Source organism: Cryptomeria japonica, chromosome 3 (genome assembly GCF_030272615.1).
Source record: "Cryptomeria japonica chromosome 3, Sugi_1.0, whole genome shotgun sequence".
NCBI lineage: Eukaryota > Viridiplantae > Streptophyta > Pinopsida > Cupressales > Cupressaceae > Cryptomeria > Cryptomeria japonica.
Window position 1 is genome coordinate 292,203,067 of NC_081407.1, and position 20,899 is coordinate 292,223,965.

At 36.5% G+C, this 20,899-nt stretch overlaps 1 protein-coding gene across 2 annotated transcripts in view; it reads right to left on the reverse strand.

Annotated features, from left to right (window-relative positions):
- Positions 1 to 18,551, reverse strand: part of LOC131062702 (protein HIGH CHLOROPHYLL FLUORESCENCE PHENOTYPE 173, chloroplastic) — a 200,517-nt gene extending 181,966 nt beyond the window's left edge. Inside the window, exon 1 of one of the 2 annotated variants that reach the window (XM_057996403.2) lies at positions 18,255 to 18,551. In XM_057996403.2, coding sequence (XP_057852386.1) covers positions 18,255 to 18,311 — 57 coding nt within the window. In that variant the 5' untranslated portion in view covers positions 18,312 to 18,551. The remainder of the gene's footprint in view (positions 1 to 18,254) is intronic. The other variant, XM_057996404.2, reaches the window with a different exon arrangement.
- Positions 18,552 to 20,899: the final 2,348 nt, after the last annotated feature.

Consider the following 20,899-nt stretch of genomic DNA (forward strand, 5'->3'; position numbering starts at 1 on the left):
CTTTTGGAGCATAAGAACGGAAACCTATTTGTCTTCCTTACGTTGTGATGTTTGGATGGCTGTCAAAAACAATTATACTGTTCCTCTAACTCCTACTGACCGTGATGCTAAAAAGGAATGAGTACAATGCCAAAGACAAGCATGCATTCTGAGTGGGCTAACTGATACAGAGTTTGTCAAGGTCATGCATTGTAAGTCTACTAAAGAAACATGGGATAAATTGCACAGAATTTATGATGGAGATGTGAAGGTGAAGGAGGCTAAACTGCAAAATCTCAGAGCTCAATTTGAAGGACTAAAGATGAGAGAAAAAAAAATTATCGATTCTCTACTAAGAGTGGATGTGTGAGATTATGCTTGAAGCAACCAAGATCAAAGAGACCAATAGATAGCACAATGACGAGTGATAAAATATGACAAGAATAAACTATATTCCTATCAAGATGCAAAAGAGATCAACTGTATCATCAATAATCACTACATACAATATAGATGAGCCTGCTTATAAAGGCAAGGCTAAGAGACAAGAGAGCACACAATAATGACATGTGGCTCAATGAGATGCAAGGGTAGGTAAGGGTAGGTAGGAGAAATAGTAAAATATTCCACATGAGGTGAATCACCCACTGAAGGTGGAATTACCACTCCACAATAAGTGGATATGATAAAGTAACAACAAGATCACACCATAAAAGGTGGAAATTCTCCTACATACACACTCCCAATGTATGCACATCTCCCTAAGTGTCTCATATACAAACTACAATGTTATGCATGTACCTAAGTAAACTTAAGTAAAGTGTAATTATATCTAAGATGAATAAATAATTACACCAACAGGATGAAATAGTTAATGTTGTAAGAGGGCTTGGTGAGGATGTTGCAGAAGATGTTATAGTTAAGAAAGTGTTGAGAATCTTCAGATCACTGATAGCAAAATATGACACAACGGTCTCTACCATTGAGGAAGCTAAAGACTTGAAAAACTTTTCTATGAATGAACTATTTGGTTCATTATCAGCTTATGAGATGAGGACTATAAGTGTTGAATCCTCTAAGAGAGAAGTTGCCTTTAACTCAGTTAAGAAAGGGAAGGAAGTAGCAACAAGTGTTGATGAAGATCCTAACACTGCTGAAGCAAATTTTGTCAGAAGGTTGAAGAAAGGATCCGGAAAATACAAAGGTAAGCTGCCATTTAAATGTTTCAATTGTGGAAAAATAGGACATTTTTCTGCTAGGTGTCCTTATGAGAAGAAGGAAGATAATGATGAGGAAAGTGTGAAGGACAATGGTAAAAAGTTTTATAAATCTACAAGAAGAAATTTTCAAAAGAAAAAAAGTCTTTTTACCATAGATAGTGATGTCTCAGATGATGAAAGTGAGTCAACTAAAGACAACAATGAGGATGAAAAAGCGATTAAACTCTTCATGGCCCAAGAGGTTCTAAATGAGAAGCAAACATCAAGGAGTGAAAGTGGAGCTTAATCTGAAAATCTAAACTCACATAACAGTGATGAGGAAGATGAAGTTGATATTGAAGTTGACCTTGAAGGAGAACTAATATGTGCTCTTGAAGAAATAGATAGATTAAAGAAAGAGCGTGCCAAATACAAAAAGTCGGCCATAAAGAACAAAACTTATTGAGCAAGAAACTTGAAGAATCTGATCAAGACATTGTTGTCCTCATTTTTGTTTCCAAAAATGAAGGACCATTACATTAAAATTTTATCAAAAAATGAAAAAAATTTACTCTATGGCACACTTCCCGAGGCAAAATTTCGACTAATCCTTGGACTGACCTAATCCTCAGTCCATCCTCGAACTACGTTTCGAATTTCGTCGCATTCTAGGTTCGTTTGCTATGTCTTTCCTTCAATTTCGGGTTCTAAAATCCTGACTGCAGGTGGAGAATTTTCTTCAAACTACAAGTTTTAATGATGTCCATTGTTTTGGTCTTTGTAGGGAAATTTTTAACTTATTACATGTGCACTTTTATTAAAAGATGAATACTTGTAATTTGTTTTAAATTTCCCCTTTATTGTTTTTATTGTTTTTATTGTTTTTTGGCTTTTTCAGTTAAAATAGGGATTTTTTTGCTTAAGTTACAAGTAAACTTGTATCTCTCTCCAAAAACCCCTACTTTAATGGTTTTTACATGTAATAAGGATTTTAAACCCCTATTACATGTGTGCAAGTAAATTATGACTTGTTGTAGGGGTTTTATTTCCCCTTTACAAGTGAATAAAACTTGCATCTCTCTCGAAAAATCCCGATTTTGCCTTGTAAGTGAAAAAGTGACAATTTAAAACTTGCACTTTGGTCTAAAAAACCTGATTTTGCTCATAAAGTGCATTTTTGACAATTTTTAACTTGCAATTCATTCCCAAAAACCCGATTTTGGCTTTGTTGAGGAAAAAGTGAAAATTAAACTTGTTATATCTTCTCAAAAACCCGATTTTCACATGTATATGCAAATTCGAACTTGTCTTTGTCTCCAAAAAACCCGATTTTCATTCGAAAGCAAATTTGTTGAAATTTTCAAGCGATTTTTGTGGAGATCTTCTATGAAGGAGAGGCGTTTGGGATTTCATCCTATTCTCATGCATTTGTAAACACTTATCACACCATTTGGGGTTTGCATTTACTGATTTTTTGGTCTAAATCAGCAACCACGTGGTCCTTTGAATCTGCATTTTGGAGGATATTTTCTTTACAAATCAACAAACTCCTAAATCATTTTTACCTCTCTTACCTAGGCGTTGAGTTTGTGAGAAGTTTTCAGTCATTTAAAGGGCCATTCAAGAAGGTTTTAATGCCACGTTTTTTACCACGTGACCCTCCTTTGGCTGCGTTTTGAAAGGATTTGATACCATATCTCCATCTCCTCCTTAGGCGTTTTGCTTTAGCTCTCTTGGGTGTGTTCTCTCATTGGCATTTTGGCCCTCCAAATTTGGGATTGCTGCCACGTTTTTCAGTTTGTGGCATTTTTGCAAAAACGTGAGAAGGGTTTAGCATTGTGGATTGTTTCTATTTATTGGATTGTCTTCTTCATTCAAAGATTGATCATCTTTTGGAGAGGCATTTTCAGTTTGAATCAAGGTATGTTTTCCTTTCTTTCTTTGTTTCATTTTATTATTTTCTTGTTTTCTTAGTTTTCCTTTCTAGTTGCATTTTTGTAAATATGTTGTTCTTCCCCCAAAAATCGGGTTTTGTGAGAAGATTTTCTCCTTTATGCAATTTTTGAATTGGATTGTTCTTCCCCTTTTTCCCTCTTTACTTGTATTTGGGATTTTAAATCTCAATTACAAGTTGGCTTGAAATTCTTGTTCTTCCCTTATGGTTAAGGAATTTAACCATTTTTGGTTAAAATTCCAAGTTGAAAAGATGTGAAATACCCCCCCTTTCAAATTCAGGTTTTAAAAACCGGATTACATGTTGAAAAGTTCTTCCCATTTTCATGAAAATGACATTCCCAGATTTTCCTATTTCTATCCATTCATGTTTCCTATATCCGTACTTTCCATTTTCGTCATTTTCCGCAAGTCAAATTCTGATTTTTCATCCATTTCTCCATTTGCAAATTTACAAGTGTACTTGCATTCGAGTTTTAAAACCCCGATTGCATGTATGTTCTTACCAACTTGTATACTTGCAAAAATTTCCCCAAGATCCGAAATTGGTCAAAGTCAAGTTTTTCCCCATTTCCATATATTTCCCCTCTTCCTCTCACAAAATCGTGAAGTTCAAGAATCGAAATTTTTCCCATTTGAAGAAGGAAGAATGTTATTTGCAGCTGACTATGACATTGCCTTAACACTTTTTAAGTCTTCATCACAGTATTCCAGGTTTCCAATCAATGTCTGATTTGCCATCATTTCCGATTCCAAAGAAGATGAATACAAGTATGACAAGTATCAGAATGAGATGGCACCTTCCCAAGTTTCTTCCCCTTTGGATCGTATCAGAGACACAGAAATAGGCCACGTGGATATGTCAGAATTTGTAAAGAGGGTGAAAGATCCACAAGATAATAACATGCAGCGGCTGTTGGACAGCCATATTCATCATGAATCTTCCTTCCCGGTGGTTGCCCTAGAACCTGAATTTGTTCTCGCTTGCGCCCATCATTTTGACAAAGAGACAAGATTCATCAAAAATGATGATGGTGAGGCAATAATTCGTCTTGATGCAGATACGATCGAGAAGGTCTTCGGAATACCTCCTGCACTTGTTTATATGGAAATCTCCAAAGAAAGTGCAGTTGATTATATGTGAAAAGGGAAAAAGATTGTAAGTGGCATATCAACAGGTGGATCCAAGAGCCACGAGCCTCCTTCTCAAGGTGGGCTAAGTTGTACCGCTGCGATTTCAAATGGGAAATAGGAGACACCATAACCCTCAGCAGGATGATGGGCCTCGAGTATTCTAATGTCTTTGAGCCATGGATGTACCAATTCATCAGGTTCATAAGGCAATCACACCATATATCATGGGGAGAAGTCATCAGCGATGCCTTGTGTGAAGAACTTGCAGCAGTCCCTTCTACCATGACTTTCTACATGAACTCGTATTTGGTATACTTGGCAGCATCACTTAGACACTTTCCATGTCTTTCTACCAAGGGTGATAGCTCACTTATACCAGTTTGGGAATATTACGATCAGTTGCCTTTGAGACCCAGCAGACTGCATTTCAAAAGAGTCCAAGATGCATTCTTCGGATATTTCATGTGTCAGTTTGACAGAACTATGAGAAACAAAAGAGTATCAGGTGAGGCATGGGAAAGGGTGAGCGACTATGGATGCTTGTTTCTACAATTCCCCACTTTCACTTATATGAGAATTGGATGCTATGGTGGTCAGCCATATATGCTTCCTAGATACCCGACTGACAAGATCATTCTTATGGAGTTGGGAAGACAAATCATGGCTGTCCACACTTTTCAGTCTACTAGACACAAGGTTGGAATGGGGATCTCTACCACAAATCCATTGAAAATTGGCCGGTATTCCCTTGTCACATCTGTGAAAGCCAAGGCCATTGAGACTGAAATGCAGGAAATCAAGCTCAAAAGGTTTAAACCTAGAGCTGATTTTGATTACAGGGGTATGAAGGAGAAGATCAAGAAATCCTTTGTGCATGTGCATCGCATTGAAGACATCTGGGTAGATCTCCGCACAGAAGCCGAAGTTCTAAAGATGGATTACTGCAGGCTCAATGTTGAGCAAATTGTTGATTTGAACTTGGTGGATATCCCACAAGGGATGATTGATGATGGGTACATACTTGATCTTGAATACGTTTCGCGGAGGGTTGAGGAAGCTCCACTTCCTTTGATCCAATGGTCACACAAAGAGTGCATATCCATCCTTGAGAGATTTCAGCCTATCTTGGCTAACACCAACACATGGCTAAAAAATAATGTTGTTAGACTTATAAAAATCAAGGTTGGAAAAGAAGATGATTCTACAGGGCCTCTTGGACGTAAGTCTAAGATTTAGGTTGACAACAAGGAAGGTGCATCATCTTCGGGCACAAGGATCAAGTTGCGAGTTAGTCGGCCAGTAGTGCTTCCTCCTGAGGAGACGACAGTTCGTGGGAAGGAAAAATCACGATTTCATGTTCAGGTGATCGATCTGGATAATCCAGAAGAAGAGCAACAATCTGATGATGCTCCCAAGTCTCCAGTTTCAAACTCGCCTCATGAGATCATTCCTCCAGTTTCCATTGAGACGACTCTTTCTCCTCCTGATTTGCTTGTGGATAAATCTCCTCAGAATGTTATTCCCATTTCAGCATACGAGCCATCTCCTGATCATCAACAAGAGACTGTGTTGGAAATTCCTAAGGATATTCCTACTTGCATCCAGTTATCAAAAATTAATACTTCCACTTCTGATTTTGAAGAATTTATGAGGCAATCTGCCTGCCCGTTGGTAACTGAGCACAATGTGGTCGCTGTCCAAACAAATATTCCTCCCAGGATGACCACAGTGATTCAAATAGAAACTACTTCTCCTTTGCCTACAGCTGCTACTAAAGGAGAGTTGATGACTTTGCCTCCATGGCTCAGTTCTTTTACTCTGAAAAGGAAGAAGCGAGAAATCTTACCAGATGCCTTTGATTATCAGCAACTGAAACAGTCCAGATCCAAAGTTGCTAAGAAGGCCAAGACTATCTCCAGAGTAACTGTTGACAGCAACAAGATGAAGGTAGCTAAAATTGTGGAACCTATTGCAAATAAGCCACTTGAAGAAATGTCAGCTGCTGATTATAAGGTTATAAGGATAGAGTTGGGCAAACAAACGCATGAGGTCATTAAACGTGATGCTCAATTTTCTGTAGTTTCGCTGGTACAAAGGTGTGATGAACTTCTAGCAAAAAAAGACAAGCTAGAAGAGGAAAACCGACAATTTATGGCAGCCGTTCGTAAAATCACAAAACCTGCTGCTAAAGGGAGTAACTCCATAGGTTCTTCTGGTTCCCAAGAATCAATTCATGGAGTGGAAAGGGCTGCTCAGAAGGTACAAGCACTAGATTCTTGGGTTGAGTAGCTTCATGATCTATGTGCACAGGTAATGAAAGACATTTTTCAGATGATGTCTAAGTTAGAGACCATTGAGGAGAAACTGGATCAGACTTCTAATACTTTCAAAAAGAATCTGGAAAGTGTTGAAGAAAGTTTGACAATCTGGCATACCATGCCCCAACAACAGCTGAGTGTTTTGCAGGAGCATGCCATCATCTCTTCCAGGGTCATGTACTTGGAATTTGAAGAGCTCCTGGAAAACAAGGCCCTTGTTCTTAAATCTCTCATTGAGGAGATCAGTGATGCAAAGAGATTCCAGGGTGAAGTTTTCCGAGATATTGTCTCACATTGTGAAAGGGCCTCTTGCAACATAGTAAGTAAGGATGGAGAGCTGATTCCAGAAGAAGAAGTTCTTGCTGATTTACAGATGAGGATTCATAATGAATGGAGGAGCGAACAATTCTCGGCCGCTTCAATTCAGATATTGATGAAACACCAAGCCTTTTTGCATGAAATCCAGTCTATCCTGGATAAAAACAACTCTGCGCTCCTCCGGTGTCATGACACTATTGTGAAGACCATGGTTGTTGCCAAGAACACCCATGAACCGAATCCCGAGGAACTACAAACAAGCATCCAGAAATTTAAAGGATTCATGTCTTCACGTAATGCAACTTAAGTGTTTTTCAACACTTAGTTGTATTTTTCCACTTTTGTAATCTTTAGTTGTAATTTTGTTTTGATGAGTTACATGTAAAAGTATTTTTTGTAAAATGCAAGTTACTCATTACTTGCACTTTTGTAATTACATGTAAGGCAACTACAAGTTGTGTTCAATTAGGACTGTAGTTGGAATAAGTCTTAGTTAGTTATTGAAGTCTTAGTTAGTTATTGAATACATCTTGGTGGTTGAGAGAATCTCTCAAGTTAGTTAGGATCCTCCCACCTTTTTCTCCAGGCTCCTCTTCTATAAATACTTGAGGGGTTTATTGTAATTTTTATCTTATTGAAAGCAAGCAAAAACTCTGCCAAATTTACAACAAAGAAGTCATTGAGCTTGATATTGTCGTCCCGTCCCAAAGGAAGTGACGGAAGTCTTTGCGCTTTCAGGAAACTTCATTTCCTTTCTCTCATTTCATTTGAAAGTGGTTATTGTTGTTTATATTCGATTGCTATCCTTTTCTGCTCAGTTATCGGTTCTTCCCTAAAATGCCCAGGTCCTGGTCTTGGTTCATGCCCGGTCCTGGTCCGAGCCTGGTTCGACCTAGGTCCCACCCGGGTCTTGCCCAGGCGGCTGGGTTCCTGCGTGGAAGGACCCACAGGGAACCCAACCACCTGGGCAGGACCCGCGTGGGACCCATGTCGAACCTAGGGGACCCAGGTGAACCCAAGCCCATGGGTTCCCAAAAACAGGTAACACAGGTCAGAAAACAAAAAAAACAAATAAAAACAGTTTTTTTAATGCTTTTTTATACTTTACTGTGTCATGACATTTTCACATTTTGAAACTTGAATCAGTTGAAACTTGAAATTTGAATATTATCTTTTTTGCAAATTATGAATATGATATTACATTTACGATATATGAATATCAGAATATTTACTGGCATTGGCAATCATGGATTTATAATTTATGATCTATCTGTTATCATTTATGTATCATTGTATGGGAAAGTTACATTGTATGTTTCACATTTGTATGCTTGAACTGTGAACATATATATTTATAATTTTGATGTTTGAACATATATATAATATATGACATATGTGTGTATATATATATACATATATATATATATCTGTGTGTGTGTGTGTACGGACGAACCCGTACCTGTACCCAAGAAAAAAAAATTTGTCGAATCCGCGAATCCGAACCTGAACCGGTAACTTAGCTTTTCTGTGAAGAGAAAAGGATATTGTCTTTCTTGAAAGAAAAAGAAAGATTGTTGTCCCATCCTATTTTATTTTCAAAGTTGTAGTTAGATAGGGGGAGCCTTCCCTTAATTAGGAGAGTTTTACTCATGTGCTGTGGTTGAAACCACAATTTTGTATATTTTCCCAAGTGTACAAAATTTTCAACCAACAGACATCATCACTTTGAGAACACACTTAGAAGAACCCAAGAGGATCAGTGAGGTGCTGAAGTCAAAGATTTATGCAAAAGAAAAGGAGTGTCAAAAGCTAGAACAAGATGTGGTAACTCTTAGTAAAGAGCTTGAGAAATGCATGGATGATCTCAAGCTAAGAATGAAGTGTGAAAGCAGCACCAATGCCTTAAACGACATGCTCAATAAGCAAAAGAAGAATAAAGATAATCATGGTCTAGGATATGAACAAGGAGAGCTCTAAGGCAAAAGAAGCTCCTAAGAAGAAAATAAATTTGAACTCCCCTGCTGATAACAAGAGAGGAGATACCGAAGCTTCAAAAAGGGAGATTGGCTGTTCGAAAGAAAAGATTAATACCTCAAAAGAAAAGGCAAAGCACAAAGATGATGGTTTCACAAGAGTCAAAGACACAAGAAGAAAGTTTAGAAGACCACCTACTGAAAGAAGACCAATGTGGAATAATCCTCAGTTCAACAACTGGTATGTTTCTCATTTTCCAAGATATTGTTATAAATGCAATGCTTATGGTCATAAAATTTATGCTTGTAAAATATTTAAGAGACCAGCCCTGGATTTCATAAGTAAAAATCCTTTTGGTGCCTTAAGAAATATGAACATAGTTTGTTACAATTGCAATAAGCTAGGTCATAAAAGTTTTGAGTGTAGAGGAAGAAAAAATCAGTCTAGTAGAAACCACTTTACCCCCTTGTTCAATGAGAACACAGTGTGCTACAAGTGCAACATTTTTGGCCACATTGAAAAATATTGTAGAACTAAAGTTGTCAAACAAGAGAAGAAAATAGATGTTGCTCCTTTGAACAAATTTGAATCAAAAGATGCAACAAAGAAGAAGAAGGAGATCAAACAAGTTTGGAAAGAAAAGGGCAAAGAGAAGAATGAGTCAAACTTGTTAGTTCAAACTGCACTTCATGCTAAAAAGAAAAATCTTTAGGTGATTGACAGTGGCTACTCCAATCATATGACAGGAGACAAAAAAAATTTACAAAATTTGAAGATTGGAATGGTGGTTCAGTAAGATTTGGTGACAACTCCTCCATCAAGATGAAAGGCAAAGGAACTTTAAGCATTGATGGAAAGTTGCTTACACATGATGTATACTATGTGGAAGGGTTGAAACACAACTTGCTTAATGTTAGTCAAATGCATGACAATGGCTACAAGTTCACATTTGATTCTAAAAGTTGTGAAATTAAAAGAGAAAAGAGTGGAAGGCTTGTGGCTAAGGGTAAAAGGACTGATGGAAATGTATACAATCTGAAAGAGTGCCATGGGTCACAATGCATGATGGGGCAGGTGGATGAAAGTTGGTTATGGCATAGAAGATTAGGTCACATAAATTTTGACAATCTTGTCAAAATAAGTTCAAAAGGATATGTGAGAAACTTGCCTAAGATTAATAAACCGGCAAACACTATATGTGATGAGGGTCAAAAAGGCAAGCAGACTAGGGTAAGCTTCAAGACAAAGGAATACTCAACCACAAGGCCATTGGAACTAGTACATACAGACTTATGTGGTCCCACTAGGAGAAGAGCTCTAAATGGTGAAAAGTACTTCATGCTATTAATAGATGATTACTCAAGGGTGACTTGGGTAACCTTTTTACAAGACAAGTCACAGGCATTTGATAGGTTCAAGATTTTTAAAAAAATGGTTGAGAAAGAGAGTGGATTCAAGATAAAATGTTTGAGATCAGACCACAGACGTGAATTCACTTCAAATGAGTTTGAAGAATATTGTGAACGACATAGAATCAAAAAACAATACTCTGCTGCTAGAACACCTCAATAGAATGGTGTTGTGGAGAGAAAGAACAAGACAGTCAAAGAAATAGCAAGGAGACTACTAAATGAATCAAATTTGTCTGACGTCTACTGGAAGTTGTCCATACAGCAGTCTACACTCTTAATAGGGCTCAACTAAGAGTGAACGGCAAAAGGACACCATATGAGTTGTGGTATGGTAAGAAACCCTCTGTCAAATACTTTAAAGTTTTTGGAAGTAAATGTTTTATTAGAAGAAATGAGGATGGACTAGGAAGTTTTGATACAAGGTGTGATGAAGGCATATTCTTGGGCTACTCAACTCATAGAAAGCATACAAATGTTTCAATAGATGCCTCAAGAAAGTTGTTGAAAGTGTACATGTAAGGATTGATGAAGACTTGCAAAATCAAAGCTACATGTTGAAAATCAGATGAGGAACCATGTTATGAAGATGAAGAACAATCAAAAAATGAAGAAGCCACTAAGAAGCCCCCAAACAGGTATGTGCAAAAGAATCATCTTGAAGATTAGATCCTAGGCAACAAGGATGAGGGTGTGCAGACAAGGAGAAGACATGCAAGGAACAATGAACAAGTCAATTTTTATCTTTGGACTGAAATGAAACCAAAGAACTACATTGAGGCCAGCAAGAGTAAGGAATGGGTAAAGGCAATGCAAGAAGAACAAGTAGCATATATTTTCCAAAGCCACTACCTAAGGAAAGTTTTGAATACCTAAGACTAAGGCTGGGAGTTGTCCCTTCCTCTTTCAACACTTGAATGCATATAGAGGTTTTTGGTTCAAGGAGAGCTCATTGTTTTCAACTACATCCTTGAACTAGTTTGTGCCCCACGGGAGATGGAGCATAGATATTATAGGTCTCGGGGGGAGACCGTTGCTCAGTAAGGACAACAGAGAGATTGTAAGTGCAGAAGATGAGTGTGGTTGGCATCAGCAGGGAGCTTGTAGGTGCAGATTTATTGGTACGCTTACAATTTTGTGATCCACAAGGGGAGCAAATGAGAACATCTGTCATCCTTTGTCATTGTTGTCAAAGGGGGAGAAGATGACTATAGTTGACCTCAATGCCAAAGGGGGAGATTGTTGGCATTGGATTGTCATTGATGTCAACGTTAAGAAATTGAGTGTCACAAAGATGAGAAGGCATTGAGCAAACAGTTGCAAGGAGAGCTGAAAATGTCGGGTTAGTCTCAATCAAGTTGCAAATCAGGTTGGTGAACACGTCGTGTTATCGCATTGGCAGTATGGTGGCGGTTCTTTTTTTGGGTTTAAACCTTCCCCTTAAACCCTAAACCCTGTGTTGGCGCTTTTCACATTTGTTATATTTATGTGTCGGCCTGTTGCAACCCATTTCCAATCTCTTTAGTTACGACTTGAGCCTCTTAGTTCATTGCTTTGATCGGCCCCGTGTGTTAGCCAACCCATCGTCGTGGATCCAAGTCTCTTTTTCTTTTGGCGTGCAAGTTCCTCAAGATCAACAGTTGACATTCACGTGCAGTTGCACGATTAAGGCAAGATGCTCGCTCAGGCTAACTCCGCAACCCCTCCCGTTGGCCCCACTAAGGAAGATCCTTTACATGCAGACCAATCAGGTTGCACGATAAGTTGAGGGGCCCCACATGTCCACTTGTAAGCCGAAAGAGTACGAGTGCCCGAGATTTTGATAACTTGCTACTCATTGAGATACCTTTCTACATCTCACCGAGTGTCCGAGTGACTACATGGCAGCTAAAGTGGCACGTGGAACCAAACTCGCTACTTGTTGAGATATCCTTCTGTGTCTCACTAAGTGTCCGAGTGACAACGTGGCAGATGAAGTTCGATCTCGCTACTCGCTGAGATGTCTTTTTGTGTCTCACTAAGCGTTCGAGTAAATGTGACCCGCAGTAGTACCAGTGATGACTCGCTACTCCCTAAGATATCTTTTGCATCTCACCGAGTGTCCAAGTAAGTATGACAAAACACTAGCCGCATGAAGATGAAGTGTAAGAAGGGTATGTCGACAAGACATTCATAGATCTCACCGATTGATCAATGACGCGGGGAAGTGCATTCTCGTCGAAGATACATTGGTTGTCGAAGAGAGTTTTCTTTTGTTTGTTCGACCAACTGATGAAGAGTCATTTAATGCTAACAGAGAGCCATTGTAGGAGAATACAAAAATGGTGGTTGGGTGCCTGATCAAATCTGATCACAGAGATTGGAGACAAAGAACAGAAGGATGCATTTAATGACGATGGCTGCCAGACTGCAAAACAAAGACAAGATTGAATCTGTTAGTGGCTTGAGAGGATTTTCAAATCTTCGGATGGCGGGAAATCCTCAAATGAGCAGGTGAAGCTACTAAAGATAGTAATCTAATCGCAGAGATTTGAACCAGAAGATGGAGAGGATGCATTTAGTGCTGGCAGCAAAAAGTCTGCAAGGTAGAAGGAAGATCAAATTGTTTTGCAACTTGAGGAGAGTGAAACCAAATGGATGGCAGGAGATTGCTTGAGGAAGAAGAAGACTTATCATTCATATAAATTGATTGATAGTACAGAGTGAATGGGGAGAAAGAACCTAGAAGGTACAGAGAGATCAGAAGTACAGAAGAGAGAACTGTGGGTGTGCATAACACAGTGAGTGAGTGTGTGCATAACACTGTAAGTGAGCAACACAGAAATAGATTGCACACAGAGTGATCAAGTGTAGAGAGAGTGGGTGCAAAAAAGAGATAATTGAGAGCCTAAACGGAGAGAAGGAGAACAGAGGGTTGTGAAGAACATCAGAGAAGCATTCATGTTGAAGACAAAGAGGAAACAGTTGCAGACAGAGAGCATATCTTCAAAACAATACAGAGAGTTCATTGCAAGCAACAAAAGCAAGATCAGAAGTGCAGATCAATTCAGAGGTTACAAAATATCATTTGTAACAAGGTACTTTAACTATATTTGAGATTTATCTTCATTATATATCATTTGAGTGGATGCTCAAATCAGGGGTTGGTGCTCCTTTGGGTTGGTGCCTATAAACTTGTAAACAAAACATCTTCACCATGAGGCTGGATTAGAGCAATAGACTCTAGTAGCTTTTCTCACCGAGGTTTTTCCCCACCATGGATTTTCCTCGTACACGTCGTGTTATGCATATGATTTTGATGTGCATGTATGTTGAGCATTTCATTTATGGTTATTCTTGCTCTCTAACTTTAGTGCTTTTATTGTTTAAGAATCTAGTTTTAACTTCCACTGATTCACCCCTCCCCCTCTCTCAGTGGTCTATTTGTGTTCCTTCAAGCCAACCCATTTACTTTGTCATCTTTCTAATGTGTTGGTCAATAGGTAATGACTAATGTTTCCCTTAAACCACTATTTGATGGCCCAAGTTTACAAAGGCAACAATGTCAAAATGTTGGCTGCTGATTCTACACTACTAGATTACAACAATATAAATAATAACAAGAGTAACAATGAAGTTATGAACACAATAACTACTAGATAGCATATTTTTTCTTATAGGTGGTGTCTTATACATTAATTTAGTACAAGGAGGCCCACATCAGCATACCTTCCCTAACACAGACTTGCTTCTTAAATGAGAATATCTAAGGTCATTGGTTATACAACCAAACACAAGAAATTATATTCCTACCTAATATCAACAAAACATAACAAGTTAGCTACAATAAAACATTATTATATAAACAGCCTACAGCACCGTTAGGAATTTTCGAAAGAACAAAGCTCCTAGAGATTCCACACCAACATTTTGTAGGCCAATGAGATAATCCTCTAATTTGGGAGGCAAATACTTTGAGCTCTTTGTTGTGATGGAAATCATGATCTCTATACACATCATCAAGATGACCAAAATTATGATCATTGTGCTTAATGATGATGATATCATCATCATTGGAGACTTGTCTTCTATCATTCATACCATGAAATCCAAGCTCTAAGATTCCTTTGAGACGACAGAAATGGATCTCTTTCACTACTTTCTAGGAATCAAATTCATCCAGACTACAACTGACATGTCTCTCACTATCCCATATGCCTTGGATGTTCTCCAAAAGTTTGATCTACAAAACTACAATTCAAACCTCACTCCTATTCCTACAAGAACTCACCTTCAGGACAATCTAACTCTTGAAAGCGTCATTTGCCTCACTCATACAAGAGTGGGCATCTCTCTTGCAGTCAGTCAGTCTAGTTTCCAAGTTCATGCAGGCTCCAAGGGCTTATCACTTACAAGCTACTACGCACATTCTTTGCTATGTTAAGGGCATACTTCAACTTGTTATTAACTAGTTACTATACAATAGTTAGTACACCTACTTTGACAGGTCATTGTGATGTTGATTATGCTGGTGATTTAGACAGTTGGAAGAGTACACCTGAGTATATTTTTTCTCTGGGTTCAAGATCCATTTGTTGGAAAACTAAGAAACAAGTTTCAGTCTCTCTATCCACAGCAAAAGCAGAGTACTAGAATGCCACAGAAGCAACATGCCAGTTCATATGGTTCCAGACTCCCTTCTCTCAACTTGAATTTCCTCAAGGGGGCTCAAACATCATTCGCAGTGATAGTCATAGTACGAGTGTTGTTTAACTTAAGATGATCTGCAATATGGTAAACCATTGATACATGAAGAATATTGAAATTCACATGCATTATGTCAAAGAGTTCTTTCAAGAAGACAAGTTGATTTTCTGCATATTCGTCCTGAATCTTACAGAGAAAACATTTTTTCCAAAGCGCTTCCAATAATACATTCCTCACTCTCTTTGAGCACGGACATCAGGTGCCTATCTAAAGGGAAGATAAACAGCAAAATTTCCAAATAAAACTTTCCCAGTCAAATTTAAGGGGAACGTTATAAGATGTGTAATTTTTACTTTCACTTGCCAATAAAACTTAAGAGGGGATATAAGAATATGTGTAATCTTAACTTTCACTAGTCATAGAATTTAGTCGACCATCCCAAGGCCATTTATAAGTAATATTACTTTGGGTAAAATCTCTATCACTGTTAAAGGTTTTGAGTTCAATTGGTTAAAGCATTGAGTTCTCATTGTGGAGACCCAAGTTCAAATCCCAAAGTGACATCTAAGGTGTAATTCTAAGTTGTTGACTCTTGGCCTTCCATTGTGGCTTCTAGTGTTGATGTGTTTTCTAAGGTGGAATTCTAAGGTGTGACTCTAAGTTTTCCACTGTTGATTTATAGTGCAATTAACCAAAAGGAGCTAAGTGTTATTCTAATGTTAACACTCAAAAGGAGCTATGTATTAATCTCATTCAATGCTCAAAAGAAGCTAAGTCTTAGTCATATGAGTCATATTTGCAAACTTTCCACAATATATTTTTAAAAAAGTCGCTGTCACATATCAATGACTTGGATGTGTATATATATACACATACCAAAATTCTTTGCTTTTCATCTTATGCATTCAGGTTTGATATTTGTATATAAAAACTGTTTTCCTTCAGGTTCCTCCCACCTCTCTCTTTTGTTTGCATTGATTTGAAGTTTATGTCACTTTGTTCCGAAGGTGTAATTTACTACAATTCTGAGCTGGTTGGATTGCACCTTCTATTGCCCCAGTAAATATCTGGGGCCTTGACCAGTGTTGTCCTAAGAACCTTGATTGAACAATTCCTCTACCCAAAACCTTAAGAAAATTTCAACATAATTTGTTCAGGGAAGTGAGTACCACAGTCTTGGACCATAAGTTGAAGATTGCTATTACCAAGCAGAAGTTCAGGGTCAAATAGAAAAAGCTTAATGAGATTTAAAATGTTACCAGATCACCATAATAATGAGATTGGCTGCATGTGTGCATAAAACTATGAAGAGCACCTTTCCAAGGACAGAAAGTATAATAAAGAGCATTCATAAATCTTACTATGTCAACCATGCAGTTGCCTCAGAAGCATGGTTTCATAATCTTCTGGTTATTGTGATTCCTTGGATTTCCCGCAGTTGTCTGTTTCAATTTCTTTCTTTAGAAATATGTCTTATCATTGTGGAAAAAATGATGTTTTCTGGACAGTTTGATTCCCCTTAGGGATTTTATAGACTTTCACAGATTCTGTTATTTTGTTTCCAAGGGCACATTGACAGGCCCTTTTGGTACTTATATTTATATATGGTTATTTTTGGTTCCGGTAGATTTTTTTTATGATAAGTATTTATGCAGAAATGTGATAGGGTTCAATTATGATGCTGAAATAGGGGCAATTTCCGTATAATTATTCTTAATCAATATATTATTGTTACTATTACTCTTATTCACAAAGAAACATATCTATATGAACTGTTTGAATACGTGAAGAGTTAAATAATCATCCATTTGCAAACTTCAGGAAGAACGAAAACAAAGAATACCCTAGCTAGCTGCTACTTGACTTCATGAATAATGGGGCTTAACAATTCTAGGCTTACATTAATTATATTAGTTTTTCACATTTCAACGGTTCTTATCCAAAGCTTCTGGATTATTTGTGTTGTGTTTGTTTAGTTTCAAGACGTAAAAATGAGACCTGAAATGTTAACTATGTCAACATGAACACAGAAAGATAAAACATCTGGGTTTCTGTTTCTAAATTATTTATATTTTTCCAATGATAGATTGAAAATTATTGAACAAAGTGATAGTTACCAGGAATGTCATTACATTTCCACACTTCATGCTAATAAAGAACTTGGAAGACTATGGCTCTCTAACTCTTCTGTTCAATAAGTACAAGAATATTTCCCATATTAGTGCTGCTTTTGAGATTTCACTGAATCACATATCCTGGTACAGGATGCTTGTTGATTTGCTTTTCTGACAATTTTTTCTCACTTCGTAACTTTTGTCAAAACTCTGCTGCAAATGAATTGCATTCCAGTGCAAGCAAGCAACTCTTTATAAACACTCCGTTTTGTGGGGGAAATCAGTTTTACCATTCAAGAAAAAAAAAATTATATTCGTAAGGGCCACACGAGGTTCCAATTGTTATATTGATATCAAAACCATTCAAGAAAATTTACTGTAATGATAGAAATTCAATTTCCTTACCTTAAGAATTTAGTTAGTATAGAAGTTGGAAAACTTAAAACTTCTCGAAGTATCTCACCGAGGAAGCTATAAAGATAACAAAAGAAGCTCACAGAATTCAATCAAAATTATTACTAAGAATACTATCAAAGAAATGGAACAGAAGAAGAAACAAATGCCTTTTAGCAGCAACAATTGTGAACAATGAAGTAGCAAACGATCCCTAAAATCAAAGGGAACTACTAATTCGGATTATAACATTCATCATGGTGGCTTTTTTGGGTTTTTTTGTTTTTTTTTTGCTTGTGCCATTTCTGTCAATCATCTACAACTCTGAAATGACTCATAGCTTTAGACCTTTTGGCTTGGTTGGCAATATATTCACAGAAATCTACTATTTAGCATTATAACATTGACCAAAATCATGCTTTCTTTTTGAGTCATTTCTCCTAACCATCCATAACTCTTCATCTTCAATTTGTAGCCTGTGAAAGATTTTCGCCAACAATTTTATAGTCTATTTTAGCATTTCAACTTACTGCTGATTGGGATTACAACACTGATCTAGAAGAAAAAAAATTCTTTAGCATTGTTTTGCAGTTATGTATGCTCAATTTGTCCGTTCCATTAAAAATCTCAACTCAGTGCTAGACAGGTCCATGAATATTTTTTTCCAAGATTTCTCTTCTTCCGCCGTAATTCTGCATTTGGGTATGTTCGATTTTTGCAATTTATTTCACAGCCCACTTACGGAAAGCTTGAAATAATGAGTAAAACAAGTAGTACCTGATATTGCTTGGGAACATAGGAAGAGGAGGGAAGAGAAACTGCAGAGCAAGCCATTGTATAATCACAGTTTCCCTTGCAAAGGAGATATTTGTATTAATCGTCCACTCAGCAGAGAATAAGTACTACGTGGTATTATTGTTCTCCATTCTTCGTTTGCCTTCCAGAAATTCAAAGAATGATATCTTGTCTTCCAGAAATTCAAAGAATAATAGGATATTTGCTTGTACCAAACAAAATCTCGGAACGATAATTGTCAATCTATATAATTGATCTTTACCGTTCAGCTTTTATGCTTGCGTGTATGCAGATTTCATTTTTAAAATTTATTTGTTTCGATAATTCAATCACTTTTATAGCTAGTATTATTGATAGTTATAAAGTAGATTTGCATGAGGGTCCATTGGTTCAATTTCTGATTTGTCTACTATCTCCGTTTCACATAGTTTAAGATGTTATACGGGTGAACGTATAGTTTAAGAGGTTATAGGATTCCTCGTCTTGTATAGAGTTAAGCTCTTCATTGTTGGGTTAAATTCTTAATGTTTTTTCGTTGGAAATGACAATAAAGAGTGTATAGTTTAAAAGGTTATAAGATTGCTTGTCTTGTATAGAGCTAAGTTTTTCATCATTCTTGTCGGAAATGAGAATAAGATACACAACCTTCTCTATTTAAAGATGATAATGTGTTTATTATATAAAATATAAATTAAATATATAAATCACTTTATTTCATTTATGGGTACTTACATGTCATTTATAATAACTTTAAAAATTAAACTATGATAGGGTTTTGTGTCATAATTTGAGGATTTGGGGTTTTAGGTTTCTAATTAGAGATTATTCACAACTCTGTGGTTCAAATTGCCTCCAAGAAGTTGAAAGATGGAACTAGCAATAAGGAAAAGGCACATACTTTGGTTCTAGTTATTTTAGTCGTTACCCAATACTAGATCACCTCTTTGCAAATAGGCAATGATTTTATGGTAATATTCAATGTATTTTGAAATTGTGAATTAAAAAAGTACAAATTGGAGAACATCCTATATGAAGCTTGGTTTCTCTTGGACTATTTGAGTCTTTTCATGTCATTATTGTTTCAACGAGATGAATACGGTAGTGGATCATTTAGCAAAATTTAGAATTGAGTCATCTTGAGGTCTAAACATAGATAAAAGGGTGTAAAGCTAAGATAGTGTAATGAGCTCTCAAAAAAGTTTTCACATAGAAATGAAATAGAAATAATACTATAAAAGGAAAAACATAGGAAGGGCTAAAACCCAAAAATGTGGCAAACCACTATTTATCTATACCCATTCTAAAACAAGGCCATAGCTTATAAAGGTTCATTGGTTGCCATTAGATAAACCCACTCTTCCATTTAATAGTTTTCATCAATTAATAATACCTAATAGTAGGCAAGGAAAACCCAATTAAGTTCACCCTTTAGAAAACATGTACTAAGAAACTTCAAAGGACATCAAAATCTCAATTCTAGACCTATCCACCATTATCTTTTACATTTCAACATAGGAGTGTTAAAACTCTTATTCATTCATCACATTAATACATAGGCTAGATTGATTGCTCATCAACAAAAATAGCCATATTGTGACCATTTCATAAAACTTACTTGAAGAGAGCTACATAATACTACATTCATCTTTCTAATAAATTTAATCATCAAGATCAATAATGGTCTAGATGGTTGTAACTTTAGGAAAACATCATCATAGCAAGTCTCTACTCATAACCCCAACAGTTCATACAACTAGGATCAATTGGTGTTAGCTTAATAGTTTCATTTCTAATTACCCATAACTTATTTATTAGTCATAGGATGTAGAGACACCATGAACAAAATATGTGAAACAAACTAATAATAACACTATCTTGCATACAAGGATATAACACATATATATACCAACTTACAAGGTATGTTAATGTGAATCCATACCACCATATGACATGACCCAATGCCATCTAATCCAATGCATTGTAGTGTTTGAGATTTATTACCATCACCAGAAACTCAGTATGTATATGGTTATATCAAATCCACACATTTAAAATAAATATTGTCATTACTATCTCCTTCACCTAGAATATTAAGCATGGACCTTGTTAGGTATTTCTCCAACTATAGATATTGTCATGAGACCTCAAGGTATCAATACTATCAAATTATGCTTCAAAATTTAAGCACAATTGGGTAAAAACACAAAATTGTGTCACGTTTCAGGCCAACCTATCAGCACAAGTGAATTTAAGTAATTCTAATTAAAAATTAATTTTAGTCAAACATATGGTCTATAGAGATGCATTATAGTTGTCTTATACATGGACCACAACTTTTCCAATTGGAATTGTCTACTAAATGTATGTTTTATATCACTTTGGGTCTAATTACTATTTTTATTTTTATTTTAAACTCGATATTTCAACAACTCCTACTCTTATAAAAAAAAAAAAATTGAAATGTAAAAATACCCTTTTATAGATCTATAAATGAATTTTCCAGAATATATATCTTTTAATATTTTAATTAGTTTTTATAATTTATATTTTATTTTTATTTAAAGTAGGTCATCAGCACTAAAATATAAGGTCTATAATCTTGTAAAGGAAAAATACTAAAATCTACT